At 42.1% G+C, this 19,862-nt stretch overlaps 1 protein-coding gene across 1 annotated transcript in view; it reads right to left on the bottom strand.

Moving 5' to 3' along the window:
• Positions 1 to 12,051, bottom strand: part of nkd1 (NKD inhibitor of WNT signaling pathway 1) — a 40,081-nt gene extending 28,030 nt beyond the window's left edge. Inside the window, exons 1-3 of the mRNA XM_031281565.2 lie at positions 11,867 to 12,051; positions 11,730 to 11,762; positions 11,360 to 11,499 (exon numbers count right to left, since the gene is read on the bottom strand). Of these exons, the coding sequence (XP_031137425.1) occupies positions 11,360 to 11,499; positions 11,730 to 11,762; positions 11,867 to 11,891 (198 nt within the window). The 5' untranslated portion in view covers positions 11,892 to 12,051. The remainder of the gene's footprint in view (positions 1 to 11,359; positions 11,500 to 11,729; positions 11,763 to 11,866) is intronic.
• Positions 12,052 to 19,862: the final 7,811 nt, after the last annotated feature.

The following is a 19,862-nucleotide window of genomic DNA, read 5'->3' as shown; positions in this document are numbered from 1 at the left end:
AGTACTGGAGTTATTGCACCGATCCGATACCACGTAATAAAGCCCTAAAGAAAATCTACGTTAAAGTAGTTTATTTATGTTCTTTTTCCGTTATAACTAACTGTCAAACTGGATAATAAAAGAAAGTTCTGTGGCATTCATTGTTTGTGTTTGTTCATGTTTCACAGAGAGTTTAACCTGAGCCAGACCGACAACAAAGATAGAAATCATATCACATCCATACAGGGATAGTAGTATACAGTTGTTAAAACATAATAAAATATATGACACACTGGTATCGGATCAGTACTCGGTATCGGCCGATACGCAAGTTCAGGTATCAGAATCGGTATCGGGAAGCAAGAAACGGTATCGGGCCATCTCTAGTTTAAAGTACAGACTACATTAAAGTCATCTATCATATGAAAAACTATAACTCAATCAACTATGACCACTGATTTCTAATCCTCAGCACTTGTCCCTTTTTACGCAGTCATTCTGACATGCCATAGCAGGAAAAGCACAGGTGTAATCAATAGCATTAATTGCCGCATTCCATTTAGGTGAGCCAGGTCCAGGGTCCTGGTTTTTTCATTTTTGGCTCACTGTACTAGCTTACTGGGACACTTAATGGAACTGAGCCATCGTTATTGTTATTAGATGCACCTGTGCTGCAAGTCAAAATGCCTACAGTGAGTAAAATAGGTTGATTTTGCACTGTTGCACATACTATTGGGCATGTTTTATAGATTTGTACCAATGCGTAGTTTCAGTGTAATGAAAGACCTCCTCTGTGAAGTTTGCTAGCATAAAAAGCATGATACCTAACATGTGGTCTCTCTTATTTAATTTTATCATGGATATTTTGGGTCAGGAATGTGGCTGAAATCCCATTTAAATCAGAGAGTAGATTAAAACCTTTTTCTTGAAGTCCTGAAATACTGCCTCTTACATACATGTCACATTTTTACCTGACCATCAAACACAACAATGGGTGCCTGGGTAGCTCACCTGGTAGAGCAGGCGCCCATATAAATATAAAAAAAAAAAAAAAAAAAAACATAATCTATCAAAGGAATTATATAAAAAAGTAAGTGCCTCATTGTAAAAGTCTTAGATCTACTATATTGGCTACATGAAACTTGCCATTATCGATCAACTAAAAATATTCAACAATGAATTGCTCTCCTTTCTACCTTAATATTTAAGTCAAAGGTGGATAGGAACACTTTCCTGAAGCTTTTCAAAATGCATTAGCATGTCTAAGGCATACACACACATCAAAATTTACAGATATATGTAAGCATTACAGTACAGATGATGTCAGTTAAACAAACTCTAGATTCAGACGGATTATCTGCTCAGTATCACACTATTTATACTATACACTAGGCACATGCTTATCAATTGCAAGACATTTCAATCTGAGGTCAGTATAACTCCATTTCCAAAACAAAGAAGAACTAAACAGCCAAACAAACATCCTCAAAATCGAACTATTTCTTAGAATTGCGAAATAAATACCACCCTCAAGTGTGGAACAAAACCCTCCAGCCTGAATGTATTTGTGAAGGGGTGGTGAAAGACACTTTCATCAACAGCTATCTGTTGCTCCGAACTGAGCATATATTTGGGGAAACAAAGCACAATCTCAGCTGCTAATCCTCCGAGATTTAGAGCACATTCCCCCAGAATCCTTTGATCTCTGGAGTGCATACGGACAGCTGACTCCAGACATACTGCACATCCATTAACAGATTTGCACATACATGAGCGCCATTTCACTCATACCATTAAGATGCCAAATGCATACTTATTTTTCTACTGACACCAATAAGTGACAGTTAATCATTGCTTTTACAATCTTTAAACATGTTATGGTACTTGCTTAATACTACAGAGATCTCTCCAACTAGACTGAACACATTTGATCCCGCATTTCTTTTCTTAACAAAATCAGAAAATGGTATGTGATGTATAATGGTCATTGTGAAATAGAGATGGAGAAGAGATGCCTTCGCACAAAAAAAAGAAGAAAAGTGGATAAACCTGATGAAATGTCTACATGCCACTAGGGCTTAACCTTACTCTGAACCACTGTCATTCTTTCACAGAAAACCTTTCCAGAAGGCACCATTCACAGAAACCGAGAGGTATCCGCTCAGCTTTGTCACACAGGAGAATCTCCTCCAGCTTTTAGTAATCTATGTGACATACGATGCCGGATGTGACATTAACGCCACCTGTATGTCCTTGAACCTCCCAGTCCCCCAGCTATGCTGACGTCAGCCCAAGACTTCCACCGCATCTTCTCATGGGAAAATCAAAAGAAATCACAGAGCCCCTCTATGGCCAGGTGCTACCCCTCCTCCCCATAGGCTAAGGCTTTTCTTCTCTTTAGAGTGTGGCTCCAAACTTTTCTCCCAGCCTCTTCAAAGACCAACAACAGGCCCTTGGTCCCTTGGGAGCACAGAGGGGGTAGAGCCCGGTGGGAGAGGGGCATACGTCACACAGCACGCACAAGAGGCCAGCCGGTGGGAAAAGAAAACGCACAGGGACAGGACAGAAAGAAGGAGAGAAAGAGGAAGAGGAGTCTGCATTTGAAAGGTGCTTTCAGCTACTAGACAAGGGCCCTTGCTTTGTGAGAACGACAAGGAGAGAAAAAGCACAACAACAGAAGCGAAAGACGAAGGGGGCGCAAAACCTGCCATGTCTTTTATCAGACTTGGAGGCTGAGGGAATGCGTTTAAAAGCTTTAGGCCTTCTTCCAAAAAACCTTTCTACTTTCAAAAACAAAATAATCAAAGGGCTGGCAACCAACTGCGAGACAAGGGGGTTGGGGGCAGAAGTTTCACTATGATTCACTTTTGAGTTGCATTCTGTCGTCAGACGTACCTTTGCTTTTTGTCTACGCTTCCATACAAGTTGATTGAAGCTCAGTTTGAGAAAAAAAATATTTAAATTTTGGAATTGTGAGAGCAGCAGCTTGGGAAGACTGGAGGTGGCTTTTACGACACAGAGGGTAGGGCTTCACCGCAGAGGAGGAGCCATCAATGTCACTACAAACACCTCCCTGCATGGCCCTATTCAAATGCAGTCTCATTTCATCAGCCACAACCAACACAGGGCCACAGGGTAAACGCAAGAAACAGATGGAGGCTGGCAGGGGAGAGAGGAGGCGGCGGGAGACCCAGAAGTGGGGGAGGGGAATCTGACATTACAAAGGGATAACTTTGGGGGGACTAACCGTTAAAATTAGGGGTGTGCCTAACGAATAATTTCCCTGACGTTTAAACTAGTCGACTAGTCTAAAAGTAAGCAAACACTTACAAAACAGTCAGAGTTGGGCACAATTAAATCTTTAAGGTTAATCATTGGACGCAAATTTGATCAGGCGCCGGTTCCAAATTAGTCTGCGCAAACTTGATGTGTGGTGTAATTGACAAAACACCAGGGAGCACCACGGTCTAAGACATCATTTGGCATCGCTTATACCATTAGATTCTTAGTGTGCAAGTTGGATTCCCTGAGCTACCTGGCGTAAGCCCGCTTCATTGATTCTTAGCAACCTAGGTAGATAGCTTTAGTGTGTAGCATACGTGCTAGCTAGCGAGCTAGTTTCAGTGTGCTGCTGGCCAATCCAGTGTAACAGGAGAGAACCAGACTGACTGCTGAACCCAGCCGCTATTCTGGAATAAGGAGGCGGGGGGGACGGGAGAACACAACGGGGTGGAAGTAAGTCAGGAAAGGCTGATGATTTCAGATCAGAGCGGAGAGATGCCAATGCTGCAGGAGGAGGCTGATCCCAGACAGAAGAAACTGGGGAGCATGGAGGGTCAGACGGCATGGTCACCTAATAATAATCATTTTTGTAAATTGACCCAACTAGTATTTCTGGTGCCAACTAGGGAGGGAAGCAACGTTTAATCAACTAATTGTGCACATCCCTTCTTAAAATGGTTTGGTTTTTAAATACTCTTGACATACACACAAACACAATTTTCTTTCATCTGATGCCAAGAGAAGCAACAGAAATTTGAACTTCTAAGTCATAAGTCGTGAGAACCCTATCAATGCCTATGTCAGCGACATAATTCTGCAGGGTGCACATAACATATCAGATTCATGGGTAGGTGTAGACACCATGCTGTACACAGGGGAGAAAGTGTGTCAAGGCTCACATGTCCTGGATCTCATGTGTTGTGACCCACGGATCCACCTGCCCACACCACTCACTCACTGTCTGCCAAGCTCAAACAAACTGACATCTGACTGCAGAACTCATGAATGGGTCTAGAGTCTTTACAGCATTAAAATCTCTAGTTCATCTTTATGTCTCAATCTATCAGTGCGTACTCAACCACAATTTCAATTTAAAACCAATAATAAAGACAACATGCTAATACGAGCAGCGCTTCAAGATAATGACTTGTATGAAACTGGCATTGTTCCTACAGGGAATATGGTTTGGAAAAGAATTCAAAAGAATTCCAAGCGTGGACTCCCTACTGTTGACACCCGACCCACATTCTCCTGGACCCTGGTTCAGCTGGGAGGGGGGGCTCAAAGAAAAGCGGCTATAAATAACTATCTCAACAGGTATTCTATACAATATAGACAGCTTTAAAGCTAAGAGAATTGACTGAGGTGACACCCATTCTCTCACCTAAGAGAGCTAAGCTTCTGTTTTAATCTGAAAGCACTGTGGGGTTGAGTTTTTAAACTCTTTTTTCACAGAGCGTTAAGACTTCTAACACAGTTAAAACATGTGATATGAACATTTTCTTTACAGATTCATTAAAAAGAGACCTAATAATTCAAGATTTGAGATCATTTTGATCGTTTATAATCTTTAGAGTATACTTTTGAAGTAAATGACTTTCACATCCATAAATGCTCTGAAAGCGTGGGGACCTCATAACATTTGTGTATTGCTTCTTCAATAGCTCTAACGTGAACCAAAGCAGCTAAATTTACAAATAAAACATCAGTTAATCTAAGAAATAAATGTTGTAATCATAATATGTAGCATAATGCCAACAGCACACATGCCAAATGTAAAAAGTACCAGTATAAAGTTAGATGTTTTTAGGCTTTAGCAAAGCTTGTGACAGCTACTTTTTTTGCACAGGCCAACGGTATTGAAGCACACATCATGTAAACTCAGATTGATGAGAACATTTTACATTAAAGTGCAGTAAAAAAAAATGTGCTGGTACAGAGACGTAGAAAGTCTTCCCTTAGCAGCGCAGATGATCAACACACTAGCAGGATAACTATCAATACAGAATAAGCAGCCTGTGCAAGAACCTACAACATTTTTTGATGTCCTTATTTTGCAATTTAAACACTACTCTGCAGTAGTGCTGGCACCGTGGTGAGAGGAAAAAATGGCTAATGTATCCACAATTATCATGCCATGTCGGCATAGGATCAACATGGAATTGGACCATTTAGAAATCCAAGTCTAAATTCCAAAGACCTAGATTGTTGCAATCTCAAAAGCTTCATGTGTGAACAATGATTCTTCTACCATCGATGTGTTGCTCATTCAAACCAGAACTTTATAAATGTGTAGAAATATGTTCTATAACATCAAACTAAAGAAAGCAAACAAATGTTTTAAATTTGAAAAATGAATATTAAAGATTTTGGATTCACTTTATAATCACAAAACAAAAAGGGAAAAGCACCCAAATACATATTGATGATGGAAACACCTTTCTTCTTTTATTCATTTTCCCTCTGAGGTATAAAAGCCATTTGGAATACAGACTTGAATTTTTTATACAAACTGAGCTCCACTGACTCCTCCTCAAAAAACATCTAACCCTTTCAGCAGAGGCTCCTGTTCCATTCTGGGCCAACACTTCCCACACCACTGTTGTTGGGGGAAAGCAGCACATGGATATTTCCAGGAACAAATTAGTGAATGTTTGTTTTTGTGGTAATAATGTATGGTAATTGCATGGTAATAATGTGGATTTAAATGCTTTAATTGCCCAAAGCGGATGAAGCCCACTCAACATATAGGCCAACCATGTAAATGGCATGGCTTTTTTGCTGCAACAGCGTCCACATGCTCTACAAAATAAATATAGTTTCAGGTGTTTCTCATGGAGCCAATCTCCAAAGAATGGCCCGGAGCCACAGAGCCTGGAGTGAGTGGGGTGCTGTTACTATATGAAGACGTTTATTGCAGCTTTGTGCACATGTCAGGATTAGCAACTTTGACACCATGTGGGTGCAACATGTAAAGCCAGTTCCACCCTCCCAACTCATGTACCACACTCAGGCCCCACCACACGGAGACATTTTTTGGTGCAAATGCACATTTTTAGCATCGTTTGGGGCGATCGTCCACACGAATCCAGTAAACGTACTGCCTGACAGCGCACTTTTTTGAAACCGGGTCCCAGGGTGAAAAAATTCGAAAACGGCTCTCTTTTGGCTTCGTCTGGATGGTGAAGGCGGCTTTTTATTGTATCGATGATGTCATCGCCACACCCCTCGACCTCTCACCCACAGTCCCGCACTAGTGCACGGCCACACACGACTGCGGTGAAGCTAGCGAGCATATCCCATCTCAATGGTCAAACCAGCTCACTTCCTCTAGCTAAATAGTTTGTCTCTGCTCCCTGACACTTCCCTCTGCTCTGCCGGTCCTGGATTCTACACAAGATATATTGCTAACGTTATGTAGCTAACGTTAAACATCGCTAAAGTAGCTGACCGCTACAGCAGCGACGTAACGTTAACGTTAGGTGCTATGGTTAGCTAGCTGTTTATAAAGTGGAAGCTAGCTAGCTAGCTAATCTGTCTGCTTATCAACTCCTTGAACGGATTATAGTAACTTTTACCACGGTTTATTGTAGAAAAGCTACTGCAAGAAAAACGTGTAGATTATCAAAAAGACATTGGATCATTGATGTTTGTTTGACTGCCGATGTTAGCTAGTTAGCTCTGCCAGCTAGCGTGCTGCAATCATGTCCGATGGCAGACATAATTGCAAAATAAAAAGCAATCCAACAGCACATTATACAATGTAAACAAAGATGTTTTCTTGCAGAGGCCTTTATAAAATGAGGAGTGGCGAAAGTTATTATAGTCCATGGATGTATTAAGAGAACGTTAGTCTAGCTAGTCATGTTATGATGGAAGGGGAAGTGACGATGCTCTTCTTCTCCGTGTTTTGGTGAATTTCTGTAGCAGAAACAGCGCCGCCTATAGGCCTGGAATATGAAGTAGCACGTTGAGTCATTTACAACTGGCTCCCGCTGATTCTGTATGGACGTAAAAAATCTTGAAACGAATCCAGGGAAGACGTGTAAAAAGAAAAAGATAATTTTGGTACCTGTGGACGTGGCCTCAATAGCTTGCAAATCACACCTAATTGACATTTATAATGACCACTACCTCTCTTATGACTAAAGCCTATTTCACACATAGTTCCCGGTAAATTACTGGGAAAACCTTTCAGGCACCACTGGTGATTTTTTTTACTATTCACACCTGCACTACAATCAGGAATGTTTCCATCTTGCGCTTTTTAACACATGCCATGGAAATGCCAGAATAGATAGAGCAAGCGTCAGTCCGGCAGATGTCTGTAATGCACACTTATGGATGCCAACTGCCATAAAACTCAACAGAAGAAGAAGATGGGGCGAGGCCGAATATACGTGTTATTTTCAGGAACATCTCAGGCGAGGGGCTGTTTTTGTCCCGTGCCAATGTTCTTGTATTGCTTGTTAATTATATCACCCGCGAATGCACTGCCGTAAATGCGGAACCGTAAAGAAGTTTCAAATATGTCATCAGCGGAGTCTTGTGATTGGTTTGCTCGCCCCACGTGAAAGCGTCTTTCCCCAGACGGACGTAACCCTTTACTTGCTTGTCCCTGCAATGTTACTGCTTTCATTCACAACACAGCCGTACCTAACTTGACTCCGCCAGATGGATTGCTTCGCATTTGCTCGGCATATCCATCTGGAAACTTTCCGTTGGAGAACTTTTGGGAAGGTGCGAAAATACTGGTTAGCTGATTGGCTATGTTGGTGATAGACGGGCCAAATCAACCAATCAGATCAACGATATATCAAACTCTTGCCGAAACCAGTCGGGAGAAGAGCAAAAACATCTTTTCCTCCGAGAAAAGCCTCCAGTGCTGTTTTTTGCTCTTCTTTCAATGAAGGAATACTTTCTAATTTGGATAAAACTTGCGCGATAGCTACGCTCATCTCATCCGTGGAAACCGACATGCTGTTTAGACTGAACAGTCGCTTCTCATTGCGTCACACCTAAACCCGCCTCAAAACTAACGTTGATTGGTCGGTCGTTTGGCGAACGGCTCCAAATGTTCTCTCTCTCAAGATGCCAGACTGATCTGCGAGTGGAAAACTGGAGCTCGCAAAATCAGGACAGTCTCACGAGTAGGGCTGCAACAACGAATCGATAAAATTTGATTATTAAAAAAGTTGGCAACGAATTTCATTATCAATTCGTTGTGTCGCGTGACACGCCACTCAGTCGCGGAGATAAAAGCAGTTGAGTGCCGTGCGGAACGGCGCAGCGCGAAAGAAAAAAAAAAAAAAAAGAGCAGAGCGGGGGTAGAGGAAATACGGAGAGAGACCGGAGACCCGTAACGTTCTGAAACACATGGCGGAGGCAGAGAAATCAGTTCGACCTAAGTCATCCAAGGTGTGGGAGCATTCACACTACATAAATCGAAAACGTGTTAATTGCAAGATAAGCAAAAGCGACACGGCATGGCACAGGCGCACCACGGTGATGATTCAGCACCTAAAACGTAAACATGTTGGAGTCCTTGATGAGGAGGAAGGGAGTTCAACAGCAGGGTAAAGTCACTACAGAATCCTACTTTTGTTCCGTTTTGAAGTGAGGAACGTAACGTCCCTCCAGTGGTGCTGGTGTGGTGTTTACTCGTATCCAGCTGACTAGCATGACAAGCTAGCGTTAGCTCATTAATAACAGTAGTAAAGCAGGACTAAAGACACGTTTTTATTCACTCACCTTTTTTGGCCCATTAATTTTTCAATCTATTGTCATGTATATATTCTGTGCTTTGTCCCATATCAGTTATTGTTGACAAATATATTTGTGTGTGTTGTACTTTTTAATTTCATTTTAAAGTTCTTTTATAGCACTTGGGCATCTTAAGCTGTGTTTAAATGTGGTGTATAAATGAACTTAACTTGCACTTACTACAATGATGGTAATAATTTAATGAATAAGCTTCAAGTGAACGTGTGTGTGTGTGTGTGTGTGTGTGTGTGTGTATGTGTGCTCTTTGGGTTACTTACCTTTAATGCTTTTTTGTTTTTTTATCCGATTCATCAATTAATCGAAAAAATAATCGACAGATTAATCGATTATTAAAATAATCGTTAGTTGCAGCCCTACTCACGAGGCTAAGCCGTACCTGCATTTTCCCTGAAATGTTACAAGGTATTGACGTGGGAAATTAGTGGTACAGATTTCCCTGAATATAGATCCCTGCTCCCATTCACACATGACCCAATGCAGGAAATGTTTCTGAACATTTCAGTAATAGACACGTATGTGACCTTTCACATGTGTGTGAAAGGGGCTTGACCCACCATGCAACCCCATGGCTACCCTTCAGGAAAAGCAAAGCCATTGAAAAACACCTAGCCACCAAAGACAAAACAATGGTGGACTTTGGACCTGACTTGGGCAGGAATTAGTAGATATTTCTGTTGCCTAAAACTTCCTCAAATGTGATACTTGCCTTCTCCCCACCAGCATGGAAATAAATTCTCATACCAACGTTTTTTCCAGCATGTGCAGTTATGTCTTGCTTGCATTATAATCACTTTAAATGCATGGTATAACATGACCTTTACACGAGAACTGCTGCATGCTGTATGAGTAAAAGTCATAAAAAGCAAATGAGAGGGTAAGAGAAGGGAAAATAAGATTGGCTGTTAAATGCAACAAGCAGCTACATGCTAATGATGTAGTTTTTCAAACAGTATGCAACTATGGGTACTAAGTATTTAAGTATTTTAAAAGGAAGATCGTGCTACAAAACATCACAACAGAATCCTACAATAGGTGCTCTAATGTGTTGAAATACAAGAGATCCTGGATTCTGGGCTGCATTTAATGGATAGATACATTTCTGCTCAAATTGTCTGGATCGTGGGTGGAGGAACTGATTTTCCTTTTTTTTTGATGGGCTCCTATTCCTCAAACATGCTGCCTTTGAGGACGGCCTCACAAACCAAAGAGGCTTAAAGCTCCTGTGAAGCAATTCCAAAGGATTTCCCCACTTGACAACAACAGCACAGTGTTTACGGCAATGCCAAAATACAAAACAAGCATGACCTCCAACATTTCTCCCCAGTCTTTACAATCCACACTTGTCACCAGACTGTCACACTGCAATGCTTTCAACTCAGGCTTGATCTATTGTTCACTAAAAAAAAAAGCTTGGATCAGTGCATAGGATGGTATTAACATGTGTTACTTTACATGAGTGGATGAGCAGTCTGCCAAAGGGGTGATAACATTTATTTTGTCACAGTGAAACAGAAAAACAAAAAAAAAGGTAAAGCTAGGTGTTTTGTGGTTCGCTTCAAGAGTGTCAGCTTGTGTTTTTGCAGCTATGTCTGAATTTTCAACTTAAAGTACATCAATGACTGGCAGAATGGCAAATATTTCACTGTCTGAAATCAACAACATCTAACTCACTCTGTGCAGGCAATATAGAAGGAGAAGACATCCCCTTATTTATATGGGAAATTCACATTTTTCATTACACAGGCCTGAAAACACACACACATGCACAGGACCTATACATGATAGAGAGATGTCAGAGTGAGGACACATGGATGAGAGCCCCGTGCTTTGCTCAAGCCTTGCACCTTGGCAGTGCCCCGAAGGTGAACTGGCAGCTTTCCAGCTACCAGTCCACACTCCGTACTTCTGTCCGTACAGGGACTTGAACCGGCGACCTTCTAGGTCCCAAACCAACTCCCTATTGCCTGAACCACCACCACCACCAAAAGTTTAGTACTCGTCTGGGATATGAATAGATATCTACTCTCACGACCATTATTAAAAGTGTGTCCACCAACAAAGCTTTGAGAACGTTTATGAAGACTTTGAGTAGGCTACATTAGAAGAGTACGTCTTGGGCAAAACACAGTCATAAGGTGGAGAGTGAAATGTAGCCTCATTAAGGTGAAAAGCCTTGAAGCACGAAAACCCACCGCAAAAACCTCGTCTTAATTATTTGAAATGCGCACAGGCACCGCGAGGAAACAATTTAACAAGCTTCTATTACGATACCTCAACATAAATACTTGAACCTCGTGGACAAAGTCGTACTCACCCGTGTAGTCAAACCGCAGTTGTTCTTGTGCTGACAGTCCTGTTGCTCGAGGCGAGAGCTCGTGCAATAGTATTTCTGCTTCACGAGCCAGTCGTCGATTCCCTTTCTCGCCAAACAGGCATTGACTACAAAACTGTCGCCTGAAACAAAGAAGCATATTCTAATTGCAGCTACAAACTATATTTCCTCGCGCTGCTACACTCCTGTTTTCCATTAAGTGGTCAATTTTCAAAGAGTCAAGACTCTTCGCTGTAATGTTCTACTCTAATGAGCTGAGAGCGGACTCTGAAAATTGTTCAGCAGTTCAAAAACTGACCGAAATATGAGACTTTATCATTTACGAATACGATAGGAAAATAAGCGCTCTTACCTTCTGGACTCTCCCTCGGTTTACAAATAGCGGCTTGAGAGAAAGAAAGTCAGAAGACAATGAACAGTGTTAGTCGAAAGTATCGCAGCACCAAAAGAACCAGAGCTGTGATTTATCTCAGAATTAAGGAACCTTACCATGTTTCGAGTGCAGTTTACCCATTTCTATGCATCGAGTTGGAGTTGAAAACCATCAGAAAATATATAATCCAGAGGAAAAAAAAGAAACTATGGTATCCAGACAGAGGAGCGTTCGTAGAGACCGAGAGCAGACCGCGCGCTCAGGTTGCTACAGGACCGTACGACTGGAAAGCCAAACGAGCCTTTGATCCAGAGCGCCGCCACTGACAAGACACACACAGGACAATATACGACATCCTGTCAGCGCTTTCAGAATAAAAGACTTGCTGTAATTGATTAGACACTGGCTTCACACAATAATGATTAGCAAAACGAAAATACGGATGAGGTGTGACTAACTACTGCTGGGTTTTAAAAAGAAAATAATACTTAATAGCATTTAATACGGCATTAGCTTTGATAACTCTTTAAGTGTATAGCCTAGGCCTCCATGAAACTAGAAAAAAAACGTTGTTCACAGTGCCTTTTTTTGTTGTTGTTGAAAATTGCAACTTTTCATGTAGCCTACTGTAAACCTTGGATGTAAACCATCGACTTTTAAAGTCTGAACTAAATGCTTAGAAACAACCCCACAGCAGCCCATTTCGTATCAATTTCGTATTTTTATTATGAAAATTAATGAAATAACTTCTGGTGTTAGTTGACTTTCTGGCTGACTTGACGCAGCTCGCTCAGCTGTCTCTTCAAAGCAAAGCGCAGGTGACGCGTCAAGAAAACCATAATTTCAATAGCCGAAAGATGAGGATTTACACTTAGCCTAGTAACACCTCACCCCATACTGCAAGCAGTAAACTTACCAGTAAGATGTAAAAAGTTTGCCTCAGTGGAGCAGGACTGATGATTTGACTGATGCAAAAAAAAGTGATCTTTTATTATAATTTTTTTTTTTCTCTGATTCATTATAAAGGAAGACCAATTTTGCAGATTCGTAATGTGTTTCCTTGATCATTTACGCCCAAAGAATCTTAATTCCACAGTAGTGTTAAATATGAAAATAGTATATAGACTACACATAATATAGCTTTTTTTTGTTAGTTTTTATAAAGTTCATGTGTTTTCAAATCTCAAACACTCCAATCACCCAAGAATAAAAAGTGAAAAGTGTCCTTGATGTACTGTACTGTATTTAGGTTTTATAATATAACTGCACGGTTGACATTACAGTGCATCCACTTAGTGCATCATGGAAAACTGTACACTTAAATACATTTAAATGAGACAGCAACACATTTTCATCAAAAAGGTTTTATGAGGGCTGTATGGTGCAGGTTGATAATAGTGTTTACGATTGTAAGAAGTGTTTTTTTGTGTTATCAATCAAGTTGCAAAAAACATGCCATGTTTTTCAAGTGCTGGATGTCTAATTTTAGATCAAAACTCTTCTCTTGTCATTTCTGTGTCGTGGAGTATTTTTTTCTTTTATGTCTAAAAACAGCAGCTTAAAATCTTAGGGGAGGCTTTGTTCAATTTTAGGACATCATCTTAAAACTCAACATCTGTAAAAGCAAATTGACTTGTTGAGGAGCTGCTTTATTGGCAAAATAGTAGATACAGTAGCTACCACATCTACTGGAATCTTTACCACATGCACCTTAAGCAGTTTTCACGTTGGCATCACATAAACATCAGTTCAACTTCCATATAAGTCAATGTGTTGCATCACCCCTTGTGTAGTAGCTCATTTGGTATTAGCAATCTCTATCTGTATCAGAAACTTGTATAAGAACACAAAAGTTCTTTCCATTCCCACACTGTCTCCATAGCCACTGTAGTTCCAACATGTAGGCTAATTACATTACATTTCATTCGCAAAAAAAAATAGCGACTTTTAATAAGTGCATTCAACTATGAAGGGACAAACTCAGAACAGCAAGAATCACATAGAAGTACATTAGCTTCAAATAAGCCAAACTACAAAGTGCCACATGCAAGTGCAATTTCTTTTTTTTTATATCTTCATCTTCTTAGCCAAGGTGCAGTTGGAAGAGATGTGTTTTTAGCCTGCGGCAGAAGATGTGTAGACTTGCAGCTGTCCTGATGTCAATAGGGATCTCGTTCCACCATTAAGGAGCCAGGACAGCAAACAGTCAGGATTTTGTTGAGTGATTCTGTGTCCCTGGCAGTCAGGGAGCAGCAAGCAGATTGGTCAAGGCAGAGCGGAGAGGACGGGCTGGGGTGTAAGGTTTAACCATGTCCTGGATGTAAGCTGGGCCCGATCCATTCGCAGCACGGTACGCAAGTACTAGGATCATGAAGCGGATTCGGGCATCAACGTGTAACCAGTGACGGGAGCCGACAAGCGGTGCAGTGTGAGAGAACTTGGGTAGGTTGAAGACCAGTCGAGTTGCTGCACTCTGGATGAGCTGCAGAGGTCGGATGGGGCTTGCCGGCAGACCAGCCCGGAGGGAGTTGCAGTATAGTCTAGACGTGACATGACATGACATGACATGAGCCTTGGACAGAGTTGTGGATGGTGATAGTAAGGTCATGGGTGGGAGAGCCCTTCCCTGGAAGGAGAACCAGCTTGGTCTTATCATCAGGGGCGTACCACAAACTTCTGGGTCCTGTAGAAAGGCATTTTCTATGGGCCCCTCCCCGCATCCACAGCTATTCATTCTAGCATCTTTTTGGGCCCTCCTCACATGAGGGCCCTGGGTACTCAGTCCCCTTTCCCCCCCCCCAGTCAGACGCCCCTGCTTGTCATTACAAGATTACATTTTTGGGGAGGCACACCTCAGTTATGGCAGAGCCCACAGCACTGACAAGTGACCCATTACATGCCATACGCTACGCAACATCTTAAAGGAGAATTCCGGTTGTTATCCTCCTGCTACAGTTTGCACCCAGGCGGCATGCTTTTAGCCTCTTAACATGTTCGAAATGTCATTACAAGTGCCTTGCCATGTGAAGTGATTCCTTCTGAGTGAACACAGTGAATCTGACTGCAGTAGATGGGAAAGAAATGCATAAATGTTTTGCTAATTCAGCTCTGTTTAGTTCCGGTGTTAAGACGGCAAGACGAGTGCTTAGGGACCGTCTACAAATTACAACACCAAAAAGAGATACAAAAATATTTTCAAAAATAGGCATATGCTTATTTTTTAAAAGTAAGTGCTGTAGTACAACTAGCAGGATACAAGTTATAATTGAGGTAAGTTTGGAGACACTACCTTATTTAATAATCTTTTTCTTTCTTTAAAGATGATTTTTTTCTTGGAATTTTCAGCCTTTATTTTTACAGGATAGCTAAAGACATGAAAGGGGAGAATGACATGGAGCAAAGGGCTGCAGGTCAGAGTCGAACCCGGGCCCGCTGCATCGAGGAGTAAACCTCTATATATAGGCACCCACTCTACCAACTGAGCTATCCGGGGGCCCAAATTAATAAATATTTTGTATCTCTTTTCAATGTTGTAGTTTGAAGACAGTCCCTAAAACAGAGGTATGAATTAGCACAACTTTAATGCATTTCTTTCACATCTACTGCAGTCAGATTCACTGTGCTCACTCGGAAGGAATCACTTCACACTGGGTTGCTTCACATGGCAAGGCACTTGTAATGACATTTCGAACATGTTAAGAGGCTAAAAGCACATTTAAAAATTGCCCGGTTTCAGCCTCCTGGGTGCAAACAGTAGCAGGAGGATAACACGGTGTAGGAAACACTGATTGTTTTCGTTTTTCTCGCTACTGACAGCATTCCAAATTTACAAACAACAGCGCTACGTGTTGAAATCAACCGGAATTCTCCTTTAACGCACAACTGTAAATCGAGCTAGAGCCTTCATAGAGTTTACAGTAATATACCATCTACCTGCACAGGAAGTCTTATAAATTCCTGCACATATAAGCAGCTAATAGCCAAAGGTGACATATGCAAATATAACTGAGTTGGCATGATTTCTGGGGAAGTCAAGATCAAAAATGTAATCTGGCCACCAATTTTCAGGGTAGGATTTTCATATCTTTAGGGATGTGACTATACACTGGATACACGTCTCTAATGCAGCCCTCCAGTTGCATTTCTACTAAACAGTGGTTTCCGCATCCTGACTCTATCATCACATGTTGTACCGAGAGGACTCAGGCTCCCCTTTGAACTAGTCTGCCACAGACACACAGATGAGCTTGTTATTATAGCAACTCGCCTGAATTTGCTGGGAAAGAAGGCCTGTCCCTCTGACACACTTCCTGTCCTTTGAAGAGGCCAACGGAGAGATGGCTTTGCAGGCCCTATTTCCAAGCTTCGCCTTTGATGCTTGCGAGAGAGGAGGTGGCGGGGACTTAAAGTTAGAGTTCCATCTTGTGAACGTGAACCCCTGCACCTCCAATCAATCCTCATTATCGTGGGATGCAGTTTTTTAGCTTGACACCTCATCAAATCAGAGAATAAATGAAGTAAATATTTGGCTCTTATTAAGGCATTTGTCAAACCCCAGCGGAAATCTGTCTCCTGATTTCTTTGTGTTTCTTATTTTATGGTGGAAAAGTTTCATAGAACAAAAGATAAATTCTTTGGACACCTGCCTGATTGATGTAGGTATTTATTGACCTGGGGGAGCTCCTACCTTGGTGGCCAACTCTAGCTCATTCCACCATAAAACTCGGCATTCTCCCTGGAAACTGGCATAATGGGGGGCATTCAGACGGCCAGATTCAGGGGGATCTAATGGTTTGTCTGTGTTTATGTCCTTGTAACAATGTTAGGGGCCTGAGGGAATGATGTCTGGTGGTGAGGAGGGGGATGTGAAGCATATAGCGGGAGAGAAGAGCAGCTGCTGGGCGCATAAAGCTCAAACATGTGACTGTTGCCTTTATCTTGAGGAACAAAAGGGCATAGATGTTATAAAGGGCAGAAGACAATCGTGACTGAAGTACAGTGTTGATTCCTGCAGCGGTGGTGACTCAGCCCATTGTGGTGGCCCAGTGTGTGATGTGTCAGGCGAAGGGTCCGCAAGGCAGGGAAAGACAGTCTGGCATGTGTTTGCCATTCTGCATACTGGTAGCAATGGGAATGACCTGGATTCACAATATTCCTGGACAGTAGTTTATTTTAGGCTTTGACAGCAATAAGCCTATTTACATGAACACTTTCTTAGTTGCTAAGTGAGTAAAATTCAATGTCAAAGCAGATGCAAACGTATACTGGCCAAAACACCTTTGATGTATTTATACAAACTAACTAGCAGCAGCTCCTTCCTTTGAGAGCATTTGATGCCCCACAAGGCCACTAACAGTCATTTTCTATGGCAGTGTATACAAGAGAAATATGTACGCACATGAGATGCACAAAGGATGTGGTTTAAAAATATTTTTGCAAAGCACACATATTTAAGTTGACAAGTATTCAAATTTAGGGGTCGTGTATTTCTAAAATACTGCAGTTTCAATAAAAGTGTACACATAATTATCAAGCAAAAACTCCTGAATGCAATTTTCCGTTAAAAGAGTTACAGTAACACCTCTTAATTTATCATATTAGCACAACAATCTTTAAACTGCACAAAACTACAGTGAAGGTGGTGAGTTTGCATATATTACAATATATGCAAACATTGGAGTTTAAAAAACCTTCCTGATGAGATTTAACTTCATAAGACTGCTGAAATGAGAATGCTGATCCCATATTTTACACGTTGTAGTGTAAAATAGGAGAATCCTTACTGTCCCACTTAAAAATTCCTTTTAATCTCAACAGCAGCATATAAAACAGGGCCTCTCGTAACTTGTAACAGGGCCTTAAGCCCAGAGACATTTCTTTTTTTGCAAAAATGTGTGATGTGCAGTAAATAAACACATACTTGTGCAGACTCTCACGAGTGCTACTAAATGACTGTTAATTCTTCCAACGTCCAGAACTCTCCACATTTAGGCCTGTATAATCAATACTTTCTGCTTCTGTTCTTCTCTTTACTATCTGCACTCGGCACTGGCTGCTTTTTTGAAGCGGTGGGGGTGTAGCCCCATCCAGAACGAGGACACAATTAGTGTATTCAGCCGAAAACAGTGGGGTTCCCCCTTTGATGTGGGGATCAAATGAAGGAGCTGTGTGTTTTTGTCCAAAATGACAGGCTTGCCAGGTTTACTAATGGGTAGCTAATAGAAAGAGAGGTTTATGATGCTCATTAATTACACAGTCTGTAATGTGTTGGAAGGTTAGAATAGAGCAGATATGGAAAAAGAAAAAAGAGAGTGGGGTGCTGCAGAGGAAGTGAAGAGAAGAGAGTGGGGGTGGTGGTGAAAAGAGGGATGGGTGTGCTCTGAAAGGGGGAAATTGGAAATGAGTGGAGTGAAAAAGCAAGGGCAAGGCGAAGATCTCCTAAGAGATCCGCACAAAACCTGAGTTGATGGAAAGTGAGAGAGATGAAGAAGAAGAAGAAGAAGAAGAAGAAGAAGAAGAAGAAGAAAGGAACAGGAGGAGATAAAATAATCCTTTCCCAAGATAAGAGCAGCCACCAAGACAGGCGCTTCAAAGAGCAGGAGACACTCTCATGGGAGTGTGCCATAAACCTTTTCCTCATCTTCAGAGGAAAATTCAGTCCCTGATCCAAACACGCCAAAGCTCTCAGCACCCACCACCCTGCAGGTGTCCGATGCCCGGCGACTCCTGGGGTGGCATGCACACTTCCAAGCAACGCTGCCTTTGAACAGCTTGGACTCACGTTGAGTGGTGATGGTGATCTGCGCATAAGGTGCAAATGTGAATAGTTAATGAAGAGAGGACGAAAGAAAAACCAGAGGTTGTCACTCCCACCACAGGGAAGACTAGTGATCTCTGCTATCAGCTTCAACCAGCACAACTCCTATGAACCCTCTGTAGACACTGTTTGTCATTTCAAGCTGAGACCCTAACAATGCCCTTACCAACAGTAGCATATCCTTTGTGACAGAGCGGAGGTGTGACTTGTTGGATGTTGCTAGTGGATGTAACGGTGAGTTTAGGCTAAATGAGGCTGTTATTAGCGCTGAGCCCATCCAGTGACCTGTGAGAGACGAGGCTGCTCTCGTCCCCACAGGGCCGGGCACCAGTGGGGCCACTCAGCCAGACGAGGTTTATTTAGCTAAGCTCTGAGTCTCCCACACATAGAGGCCCATACTGCCATGGAATTCATTATCCTGGGCCATTAACAGGCCGCTAGTGTTTTGAATAGTTTTAGCAGGCTTTGAAATTGCACTCTCTGCTTGGGTTAAATCGCTGAGGCCACGATCAAATGGCATTGAGTGTTATATCATCTTCAGGCCATTCGGCTTGAGACACAATGCTGAGGTCCATACAGGAAAACATTGGCAGGCTAATACCCAAATATTTAGCAGCACTTTCCACAGCGAGACGGCTTGTTTCTGAATAACACGGCTATGGCTTGGCGGCGCAGTGAGCCTCTGGGCTCTTGTTGCAGAAAGGCTTCCTGTCCACAAACCTGTGAACTTTCACCTACAGATCCACAGGAAAACAGGCATGACAATTTCTCTGCTTCTTTTTTCGGGGGGGAGGAACGGAATATCAAAATACACACCTCTGCTGATAGTAGCCGATAAATATCACAAACCCAGCAATCACTACCAATTTGATCTAATTCCTTTGTCACAGTTTGACGTTGAGGATGTCATGAGTCATCAGATTTGCTATGAAACAGCTAAAGGTTTGTCTCTTGTTGTGACACAGTTGTTCAACACAGTCCTTGTTGTAAATGAAGGTATTTCATGGAGATGTAGAAGCACAATAGAAGCCACCAATGTCACCTATGCTGTACCCTCCACTGCAGCCAATGCAGTCTAATGGCGTTTTTCCATTACGTGGTACCTGCTCGACTCGCCTCGACTCTACTCGCCTCGACTCGACTCGTCACACTGTGCGTCCGTTTTCCATTGCAGATTTTAGTACCGCCTCAGCGTGGCTGGTCGTTATGCCATATCGATGCACACACCAGCGCACAAGTATAAACATCAGGCCACTTGAGTTTGTTTTACAGTTCTGTGGAGGCTCCACGCAGAG

This window comes from Sander lucioperca, chromosome 3, assembly GCF_008315115.2.
Source record: "Sander lucioperca isolate FBNREF2018 chromosome 3, SLUC_FBN_1.2, whole genome shotgun sequence".
Lineage (NCBI taxonomy): Eukaryota > Metazoa > Chordata > Actinopteri > Perciformes > Percidae > Sander > Sander lucioperca.
This window is presented reverse-complemented; position numbering and strand designations above follow the sequence as displayed.